The 12500-nt window shown below is 35.8% G+C and overlaps 1 protein-coding gene across 1 annotated transcript in view; it reads right to left on the reverse strand.

The window, feature by feature from the left end:
• The window catches only part of LOC133634980 (tubulin polyglutamylase TTLL7-like), a 120647-nt gene that overhangs the window by 32996 nt on the left and 75151 nt on the right, over window positions 1–12500 (reverse strand). Inside the window, exons 10-12 of the mRNA XM_062027640.1 lie at window positions 10196–10482; window positions 6700–6834; window positions 5048–5128 (exon numbers count right to left, since the gene is read on the reverse strand). Coding sequence (XP_061883624.1) covers window positions 5048–5128; window positions 6700–6834; window positions 10196–10482 — 503 coding nt within the window. The remainder of the gene's footprint in view (window positions 1–5047; window positions 5129–6699; window positions 6835–10195; window positions 10483–12500) is intronic.

Genomic DNA, 12500 nt, shown 5'->3' on the forward strand with positions numbered 1-12500 from the left:
GAATATGAGGACACGCTCCATCTCTCCCTCACCTTTCTTCCTTTCCTCGCCTCCTATCAGAGAGCCGTGCTGCGGCTTTTTGGACGTCTGATTCCTGCCTCCTCATTACTGATGGGCCTGTCAGCTGGAGTGTGTGTGTGTGTGTGTGTGTGTGTGTGTGTGTGTGTGTGTGTGTGTGTGTGTGTGTGTGTGTGTGTGTGTGTGTGTGCGTGTGTGTGTGTGTGTGTGTTTGTGTGTGTGGGGGTGTGTTTGTGGCGGGACCAGACAAGATTTGCCTTGAGCGGGACGCATGTACACGCTGTCAGACAAACTGATAGATGAGCACACACACACACACACACACACACACACACACACACACACACACACACACACACACACACACACACACACACACACACACACACACACACACACACACACACACACACACACACACACACACACACACACACACACACACACACACACACACACACACACACGCGTGCTTGGTTATGGTTATGAGCTGGCATGTGTGACCCGTGCCTGCTGCTCGTTAGGCGGCTGCACTCCAAAGCCCAACAAAGGTGGGCGGCTGTGAGATGGCATCATTAGGGACACGCCTACTGGGCGCCCTCTCACAACTTCTTCTCTTTCCCTGCCATCCTTTGAGGACGTGGACATGCGCCTCGTATTTGTTTGTGTCAGATGTTTTGATCTGGCTTTTGGCTGTAATGGCTTTTCACTTCAAAGGTCATCATTCCCACACTTGACTATTTCCACAGGTGTTGTGTTACAATGTCTGACCAGTATCCGTCCCTATGTGGGCACATACAGACTCACTTCCTTAAAATGACAGTCAATGTTGACTAAAATGTAAAGCAGGGGTGTGCAAACTACGTCTTCAATTTGGCCGGCGGGGGGTCGTGACTTTTAAAAAGTCAAGTTACAGGCTGCTGCTTGGTCGCCATCTGGTGGACGACGTGATTAATTCAGGCTGATGACCCCTTATCACGGTGCGAATGAAGCCGAGCACAGCATTTACCTGTGCGACCCCAATGCAAACAACCTTCCCTAGTCATGGTGCAAAAAAAATAAAAATATGCCAATATTACACAAATTGTGCATATCGTAAAAAAAAGAACATCCATGCACTATTCAGAACACCCCGTTTAAATCAATGACAATGCATGATGGGAAACATGCACAACACTCCACACTTATCCATGTTGGGCACATTTTAGCTGCTGGAGATTGCTGATTGATTACAACATTTTAAGGATGTTGTCATGGAAGTAAACAATGTAGGAGTCAAACTTTCACATACTCTTAATAGACAATTATATTGATTATTAATTATACATCCATTATATTAATATAATATGTATATGTATATATATATAATATGCACAAAAAATCCTGGGCTGCCCCCTCCCCTCCCTGAAGGCTTTACACAACTCCCGCTGCCTCAACAGAGCAAAAAGCATCACCAAGGACAGCACACACCCTGGCTTCCACCTGTTCCACCTGCTACCATGGGGCAGGCGTTACAGGTGCATCAGAGCCAGAACAAACAGGCTCAGGGACAGCTTCTTTCCCAGAGCTGTCACCATCTTGAACTCTAACTTATAATAATAATTCACTCCTATACAATATCATACCCTAATACCCTACTGTGCAATATTACCCTTCAAGTGCAATACGTCCGACACTGATTGTTATTTATTACTCCGGTACTCTTGTCTTGTTCTGTATATTGTACAGTATTTTGTATTTCTATAGTGTTTTGTATATTGTACAGGATTGCTTATTATTTTTATTGGATGGTAGTCTGTTTATTTCAATTGTTAGTTTTTTCTTCATTACCTGTTGTGTAATTTAATGTATTTTTACCCCATATTTGTTCCCACTACCATACCTTAAGTTGGAGTCCTTAATCTCGTTATATGCAAATATAATGACTATAAAGTCCATTCTATTCTATTCTATATAAGTGTATATATATATATATCGAGATATATGTATATATATGAGTGTGTGTGCGTGCATGTACATATATATATATATATATATATATATATATATATATATATATATATATATATATATATATATATATATATATATACTTTCCATGAAGGTGGCTTTCAAATGTTAGTAGCATAATGATGAGGAAAAGATCCAGTGGTTGTGGGTGTGTGAGAAGAAGCGTCTTGGATGTGCTTAAAGGATCATTTCTAATGACCTAAACTCTCAATAAAAATGCAACAACAATGAGAAGTGTTGGAAGACTACATCTCCCAGCGGGCCTAGAAAGGCCTCAGCATCCTCCAGGGAGGATGTAGCTGGGAGAAGGAGGTCAGGCTTTGTCTGCTTTCTCTCTTAGCCTGATAGGATGCAGCTGTTAATTAGCATGCTCTTCATTATGCATCTTTCACCACGACACTTCATTATGCATGTTTGACCACGACACTTCAGTGCCAAAACAGTCACATGTTACAACCAAACATCAACAAATCGGGGTGTTCTGAGCAGATATCTACATGGGATGTCAGATATCAAAGAACAGGTGGAGGATTATATCTGTGGGAAATGAGCTTGTTTTGTTTCATTTTGGAAGTGTACAGTAAATATATGAACAACTTCTACTTCTTCTTCACTCCTGTCTGTTAGTGAAGTGAAGTGAATTACATTTATATAGCACTTTTTCTCAAGTGACTCAAAGTGCTTTACATAGTGAAACCCAATATCTAAGTTACATTTAAACCAGTGTGGGTGGCACTGGGAGCAGGTGGGTAAAGTATCTTGCCCAAGGACACAACGGCAGTGACTAGGATGGCGGAAGCGGGGATCGAACCTGCAACCCTCAAGTTGCTGGCACGGCTGCTCTACCAACCGAGCTATACCGCCTGTTCATCTAAATCATGGATGTCCAAACCACTGTCTTCACTTTGGCTCGGGAGGATTTATTAAGGAATATTACCCAATCCAAACAAGCCAACACACACATGACACCACCTGCTCACTCAACTTTGTGGGGAAATACTCAACTCGCCACAATTATCCATGTTTGCTGCATTTTACATGCTTCATTTTTAGGATTGATTACAAAACTTTAAGGAGGTCATTATGGAAGTAAACAATGTAGGAGTCCAACTTTCACACAATGTTAATATCTAATTAGATTTTTTTAGATATCCATTTAATATTATTAAATGTATATATAAATACATACTGAGCTTATATACAGTGTGTATATATATATATATATATATATATATATATATATATATATATATATATATATATATATATATATATATATATATACTGTACATATAATAGTATGTATTTATATATATATAATAGTGTGTATTTATATAGATATAATAATATTAAATGGATATCAAAATATTATAATTATATATTAACTTTATATATACATGTGTATGTGTATATATGCGTGTTTATGTATATATACATGTGTATGTGTATATATGTAGATATGCGTATGTATATGTATATGTGTATCTACATATATACACATACACATGTATATATACATAAACATGCATATCTACATATATACATGTATATATAAATACATACACATACACATGTATATATACATAAACACGCATATCTACATATATACACATATACATGTATATATACATAAACACGCATATCTACATATATACACATACGCATATGTACATATATACACATACACATGTATATATACATAAACACGCATATCTACATATATACACATACACATGTATATATACATACGCATATGTACATATATACACATACACATGTATATATACATAAACACGCATATCTACATATATACACATATACATGTATATATACATAAACACGCATATCTACATATATACACATACGCATATGTACATATATACACATACACATGTATATATACATAAACACGCATATCTACATATATACACATATACATGTATATATACCTACGCATATCTACATATATACACTTACACATGTATATATACATAAACACGCATATCTACATATATACACATACACATGTATATATACATAAACACGCATATCTACATATATACACATACACATGTATATATACATAAACACGCATATCTACATATATACACATACACATGTATATATACATAAACACGCATATCTACATATATACACATACACATGTATATATGCATACGCATATGTACATATATACACATACACATGTATATATACATAAACACGCATATCTACATATATACACATACACATGTATATATACATACGCATATCTACATATATACACATACACATGTATATATACATAAACACGCATATCTACATATATACACATACACATGTGTATATACATATATACACAAATGTATATACATATACCGCCATTTAAGAGTATTTACTTTAAAACACTGTAAAAAGAGAATAAACAGAAATAAAGTATTTCAATACAAGTTACATGAAAGACAAAGTAAGTTGTCTGTGACATTTCAACATGAAGGAAATGCATTAAAACAAATGTGCTAGCTTGATGCTAATTTACATTGGATATACCATACACATGCTACCACTTAGCATTAGAGGTGTTACATGGCGATATCAACACCTCCAAATTCGGTAATGAAAACTAAAACTCTATTCGAACCGCTGCTGTGCAATAAGTACATTACTTACAGTATTAACACTTTGATGGACTCGGCAAAAGACAGCGTAATGGCAAAGACTACTTCCTGACTACGGTAACACGCCTAGGACAAACTGAAATGAATGCTTACGTGCAAATGGTCCTGAGAAGTAAATAGTACACTTCTATGTACTGCATCATAACAAAGTACATGTAGTGTGTACAAGTACTACAAAAGCAGCCACAAGTACTGCATGAACATGCTGACATCGTACCGGCCACAATATCGCAAGTGCAAAAAGTTGTTTTTCCAGACAAAAGCATCTTTTTGTCCCGTTGTGCTCCCTGAAGAAGTGGAGGTCAAACATTGTGCGGTGAGAAGAGAATCTTGAGACTGACCTTGCGTTGCTTGGTGGAGTCCAGCTTGACCAGCCAGTAGGACGCCACCTTCGCCTTGTGATGTTTCCACTGGTCAAGGATCTGCCGACACAAAGTTGTGGCGTCACCAAAGATCCGGGACAGTCACGCGGTGCTGAAGCGTCATGACCAGGCCAGAAGGCGGGCTCACATTACACCAGTTTTAAAATCTCTTTTTTTTTATTTTTGTTCCATCTGACCACAGAACTTTCCTCCAGAAGGTCTTATCTTTGTCCATGTGATGTCAGATGGAACTAAAATGGAGCTGTTTGGCCACAATACCCAGCAATATGTTTGGAGGAGAAAAGGTGAGGCCTTTAATCCCAGGAACACCAGCCCTACCGTCAAGCATGGTGGTGGTAGTATTATGCTCTGGGCCTGTTTTGCTGCCAATGGAACTGCTGCTTTAAATGGGACAATGAAAAAGGAGGATTAGCTCCAAATTCTTCAGGACAAGCTAAAATCATCAGCCCGGAGGTTGGGTCTTGGGCGCAGGTGGGTGTTCCAACAGGACAATTAGACTTAGCCTTCCTTTTTACTGTCATTCAAATTTGAACTATACAGTACAGATAAGAATGAAATTTCGTTGCATTAGTGGCAGGAGACTTTAATCAAGCTAACATGAAAACTGTGTTCCCCCATTTTTATCAATATGTGAATTTCGCACCCCGGGGTGGAAGCATGCCGGACATGGTGTACAGCAATATTAAGCATGCACCGCAATATTAAGCATGCGTTTAAAGCTGCAACCCCGTCCCCACCTCGGCTCCTCGGACCATCGATCTGTGATTCTAATTCCTGCATACAAGCCCCTGCTGATCAGAAAGCAAGCTGCAGTGAAGCAGGTGACCACAATGACCCCCAAACACCGGTCAAAAGTGGTAAAGGAATGGCTAAATCAGGCTAGAATGAAGGTTTGAGAATGGCCTTCCCAAAGTCCTGGCTTAAACCTGTGGACAATGCTGAAGAAACAAGTCCAAGTGAGCATGCTAACAGTACCATGCTAATAATAGCATGCTTACAGTTAGCTTTAGGGACATGTTGAAACATATGACCCTGAGGTGTATACCTGGTTTTTAAATCTAGCATGCTAGTGTTAGCATGCTAAAATGCTAGCTGTAACATTTGGTATTTAAAAAAATTGACTTTGTAGAAAAAGTTGTATTGGCAACAAATAAATACAAACATTGAAAAAATACAATATTTGTGGTGAATGTTTTTGATGCCAATATTCATATTTTTGTACACTTTTATTGTTTTCATGATTTTGTTTCTTTGCTTTTCGGTTATGCTTCTTCTTTTTTAACGGTATAAAAATAACATTGTAACTAATCCCATCCTGGAAGCTGCACTGTGGAAGGACGTTAGCCGCTAGCGAGGACCGTTACGACGCGTTGGCGTTTCGCCGTCCAATGTTGGGGCCACGGCGAGAAGGTGTGGTCAACATTAGGATACGACTAACATCTAAAGTGCTTTCCAACATTCACAGTGGTGGCATCAGACCTCAGAGGGGCTTCTTGGTGGTGTTGGTGGTGTTGACACTTCCTATTGTTTGCATCTTTAGTCTCCAGTTGCTAAAGCGTCAACAAACATTATTGTCGCACAGAGAAGACAATAAGATGTGCTCCACCCACCTCATCCAGCACTGACTCCGCCTCCTCCTCCGTTTTACCGGGAAATCGTATCCTCATGGCCATGAGAGCAGTCAGTGTTTGACGCACAAGCTCCGCCTCCTGCTCTTGACTCCTCAGGTTGATTAGTGGATCGCCCTGACAAATCAAACATATAATATAATCACTATATTCAATAAAACAATTACCGCTACTTATTTCCTACGCTTTGTACCCTGCGGCAAACAAAAATGGTGCAGCTAATTTATGGATTTTTTTCTCGCTGTAATGCAAATAGTAAAAAAAAAACCTGGTAAAAACACTAAAGAGGTATGTTTGTGCTGTGGCGCCATCTTTTGATTGACTTTGCTCACTGCGGGCAAATGTGAATTCCTGCTTTTTAAAGTTTTAAACCGTAAGTAGAAGTGCCGTTCCGTCTTCTAGCCATCCATAGCGTTTTTACTCGTACGGATTCTTCATTCGTCACTCCGAGCAACGTTTGTAAGTTTTACAATATAACTAAAACTATTCTTACTTACTAAATGTCTGTAGGAGTGTTTTCATGCATATTTGTGTGCGCTATCGTAATGTAATGAAGCCAGCGTCGTTAGCATTAGCTAACATGCTAACATGTTTACAAGTGTCTGTGTTAGTATTATTAACTTACATTCTTTTTGTATTGTTCCACTTTCACAAATTCCTCAGTAAATTCATATATATATCTGTGACTCAGTGCGGCTAATATATGGAAAATATATATTTTTGTCAAAAATTCTGTGGGAGTGGCTTATATAACTTCGACTTTTTATCTCATAATTTTGACTTTTTATCTCATAATTTTAACTTTTTATCTCATATCTTTGACATTTTATCTCAGAACTTCGACTTTTTATCTCATAATTTTGACTTTTTATCTCATATTTTTAACTTTTTATCTCATAAATTCGACTTTTTATCTCATTACTTCTACTTTTTTTATCTTATAACTGACTTTTTATCCCATATCTTTGACTTTTTATTTCATAACTTTGACTTTTCATATCATAATTTTAACTTTTTATCTCATATCTTTGATTTTTTTATTTCATAACTGACTTCATCTCACAACTTCGACTTTTTATCTCATATCTTCGATTTTTTATCTCATAAGATTGACTTTTTATCTCATAACATTGACTTTTTATCTCATAACTTGGACTTTTTATCTCATAACTTTGACTTTTTATCTCATAACTTGGACTTTTTATCTCATAATTTTGACTTTTTATCTCATATCTTTGACTTTTTATCTCATATCTTTGACTTTTTATCTCACAACTTTGACTTTTTCTGTCATAACTTTGACTTTTTTTTTCTCATAACTTTGACTTTTTCTGTCACCATTTTAACTTTTTATCTCCTACTTAAGACTTTTTAATCTCATAACTTTGACTTTCTATCTCATAATTTTGACTTTTTATCTCATATCTTTGACTTTTTATCTCATAACTTTGACTTTTTATCTCATAACTGACTTTTTATCTCACAACTTCGACTTTTTATCTCATAACGTACACTTTTTATCTTATAACTTTGACTTTTTATCTCATAACTTTGACTTTTGATCTCATAATTTTGACTTTTGATCTCATATCTTTGACTTTTGATCTCATAACTTCGACTTTTTCTCTCTTAGCTTTGACTTTTTCTCTCATAATTGTAACTTTTTATCTCCTAATTAAGACTTTTTATCTCATAATTGTAACTTTTTATCTCCTAATTAAGACTTGTTATCTCCTAATTAAGACTTTTTATCTCATAATTTGGACTTGTTATTAGATTAGACAAACTTTATTGAAATTGTTCCACACAGTAGCTCAGTTCCAAAGGTTGGAAAGGATAAGGATGGAAAGGATAATGCACACAAGGGCACAAAAAGAGGGCGAAAACAAAATGTATCAAGTAGACTAAAAAAGTACCTTAGTAGAAATATAAAATATAACACATATGTAATATATACATATTATATATACAGTATATAATATATACTGATATACTATATTGATACTGATATATACTGATATCTCATAACTTTGACATTTTATCTCATAGTTATGACTTTTTATCTCATATCTTTGACTTTTTATCTCGTAACTTTGATTTATCAGAATCCTAATCCTAATCAGAAGTACTTTATTAATCCCTGAGGGGAAATTATTATGATTATTATTTATTTTATTTTTTTCGGAATCTCATAACTTTGACTTTTTAATCTGATAATTTTGACTTTGTATCTCCTAATTAGGACTTTTTATCTCATAATTTTTTACTTTTTTATCTCATAATTAAGACTTTTTATCTCATAACTTTGAATTTTTATCTCATAACGTTGACTTTGTATCTCCTAATTAGGACTTTTTAATCTCATAATTTTTGACTTTTTATCTCATAATTAAGACTTTTTATATCATCATTTTGACTTTTTATCTCATAATTAGGACTTTTTATCTCGTAGTTATGACGTTTTATCTCATAACTTCCACTTTTTATCTCCTAATTATGACTTTTTATCTCATAACTTTGACTTTTTATCTCGTAACTTCGATTTATCCATCCATCCATTTTCTACCGCTTATTCCCTTCGGGGTCGCGGGGGGCGCTGGAGCCTATCTCAGCTACAATCGGGCGGAAGGCGGGGTACACCCTGGACAAGTCGCCACCTCATCGCAGAACTTCGATTTATCAAAATCATAATCATAATCAGAAGTACTTTATTAATGCCCGAGGGGAAATTGTTATTATTTTATTTTTTTCGGAATCTCATTATTTGGATTTTTTAATCTCATAACTATGACTTTTTATCTCATAACTTTGACTTTGTATCTCCTAATTAAGACTTTTTATCTCATAACTTTGACTTTTTATCTCATAGTTATGACTTTTTATCTCATATCTTTGACTTTTTATCTCGTAACTTCGATTTTTTTAAATCATAATCATAATCAGAAGTACTGTATTAATCCCCGAGGGGAAATTATTATTATTTTTATTTTTTTCGGAATCTCATAACTTTGACTTTTTAATCTCATAATTTAGATTTTTTTTAATCTCATAACTATGACTTTTTATCTCATAACTTTGACTTTTTATCTCCTAGTTATGACTTACCATTGAGGTATTTCTTGTTTTGTGGCGTAAAGAAGCTTCCATACTGAACTGTGACAATATTAAAACATGAAATAAAATCCAACAAATCCAATGAAAAAGTTAGTGTGGAGTAATAAAAACTATTAGGGTGTATAAGAAGTACATTATTGAAGTTGTAAATCTTGGAGTGTAATCTTGCCAGAGGAAAGTTGTAAAAAATGATTTAATGAAGAAAGTTATTTTGACGGACGTCTCAACTTACTTTGAATATTGAAGCGGGGACTTTGTGTGTGTGTGTGTGCGTGTGTGTGTGTGTGTGTGTGTGTGTGTGTGTGTGTGTGTGTGTGTGTGTGTGTGTGTGTGCGTGTGTGTGTGTGTGTGCGTGAAACCTCACCATGCTGGACTGGATGGTTCCCAAGCTGTTGCTGTGCGGCACCCGGTGGGCGGAGCCACTGCGACTCAGCGAATGAGAGCGCAGCGTGGCGGAGCCGGGCCGCGCGAGCGTGGCGACGTGAGAGGCGGGTCTTGTGGACGGAGCTCGCACTTCACCGGGCGACGACAAGGACGCGATGGAGCGGGGACAGGAGATGGAGCGTCTGATTGGTCCGGAGGGGGTCGGAGACACGGAGGGGGCGGGGCTTGTTTTGGTGGGCTTGACTGCTGGCTTCCAATGCATGCGGCCTGCAGGAAGCAATGGGAGGAAACAGGAAGTGCACGTCAATGAAAGCTTGTCAATCATGCGTCTTGGAAAATGGTTAAAAGTAGAAAATGCCCTTAAATTATTAGCTTTATTGGAGGAATTTAGATTGTTTTACATCATTTTTAGCATCATTTTTACACTTACATACATACATATATGTATACATACACTTATATACACACATACATGTATATAAACATATATATTAACATATATACACACATACTGTATATGTATACACATTCATACACAAGCCAAACCCAGTGAAGTTGTCACGTTGTGTAAATGGTAAATAAAAAGAGAATGCAACAAATCCTTTTCAACTTATATTCAATTGAATAGACTGCAAAGACAAGCTATTTCATGTTCACACTGAGAAACTTTGTTCTTTTTTGCAAATATTAGCTCATTTGGAATTTGATGCCTGCAACATGTTTCAAAAAAGCTGGCACACGTGGCAAAAAAGAGTGAGAAAGTTGAGGAATGCTCATCAAAGACTTATTTGGAACATCCCACAGGTGGACAGGCTAATTGGGAACAGGTGGGTGCCATGATTGGGTATAAAAGCAGCTTCCATGAAATGCTCAGTCATTCACAAACAAGGACGGGGCGAGGGTCACCACTTTGTCAACAAATGCCTGAGCAAATTGTTTAAGGACAACATTTCTCAACAACGAATTTAGGGATTTCACCATCTACGCTCCGTAATATCATCAAAAGGTTCGGAGAATCAGGAGAAATCCCTGCAGGTAAGCCATGATATTACACACTTTGGATCCCTCAGGCGCTACTGCATCAAAAAGCCACATCGGTGTGTAAAGGATATCGCCACATGGGCTCAGGAACACTTCAGAAACCCACGGTCAGTAACTACAGCCCGGAGGTTGGGTCTTGTTGGGTGTTCCAACAGGACAATGACCCCAAACACACCTCAAAAGTGGTAAAGGAATGGCTAAATCAGGCTACAATGAAGGTTTTAGAATGTTCTGACTTAAAGGTGTGGACAATGCTGAAGAAACAAGTCCATGTCAGAAAAGCAACACATTTAGCTGAACTGCAGCAATTTAGTGGTCAAGTGGTCAAGCAGAAGCTTGTGGATGGCTACCAAAAGCGCCTTATTGCAGGTCAACTTGCCAAGGAAGCAAATATTAACATTGCTGTATGTATACTTTTCACCCTCACATTTTCAGTAGACACATAATAAATTCATCAAAGAAGCAAACTTCATGAATGTTTTTTGTGAGCAACAAGTATGTGCTCCAATCACTACATCACAAACAAATAAGAGTTGTAGAAATGATTGGAAACTCAAGACAGCCATGACATCATGTTCTTTACATTCACACAATAATAATAATAATAATAATAATAATAATAATAATAATAAATAGATGATTTTTTGGTGGATAATCTTATTGTGTGAATGTACAAATATTCACATATTATTAATGATAATATTAATATTAATAATAATAATAATAAATAAATGATTATTTGGTGAAGAATCATATTGTGTGTTTGGACATTCTCACAATAACAATAATAATAATAATAATAATAATAATAATAATAAATAGATGATTTTTTGGTGGATAATCTTATTTTGTGAATATTTGTACATTCACACATTAATAATAATAATATTAATAACAATAATAATAATAATAATAATAATAATAACAATACAATTAATAATAATAATAAATCAATGATTCTTTGGTGGAGAATCGTATTGTGTGTTTGGACATTCTCACAATAACAAAAAATAAATAAATAATAATAATAATAAATAGATAATTTTTTGGTGGATAATCTTGTTGTGTGAATATTTGTACATTCACACAATAATATTAATATTAATATTAATATCAATATTAATAATAAATAAATGATTCTTTGTGGAGAATTGTATTGTGTGTTTGGACATTCTCACAATAACAATAATTATAATAATAATAATGAATAGACGATTTTTTTTGGTGGATAATCTTAGTGTGAA

This window comes from Entelurus aequoreus, linkage group LG19 (assembly GCF_033978785.1).
Source record: "Entelurus aequoreus isolate RoL-2023_Sb linkage group LG19, RoL_Eaeq_v1.1, whole genome shotgun sequence".
Taxonomy (NCBI): domain Eukaryota; kingdom Metazoa; phylum Chordata; class Actinopteri; order Syngnathiformes; family Syngnathidae; genus Entelurus; species Entelurus aequoreus.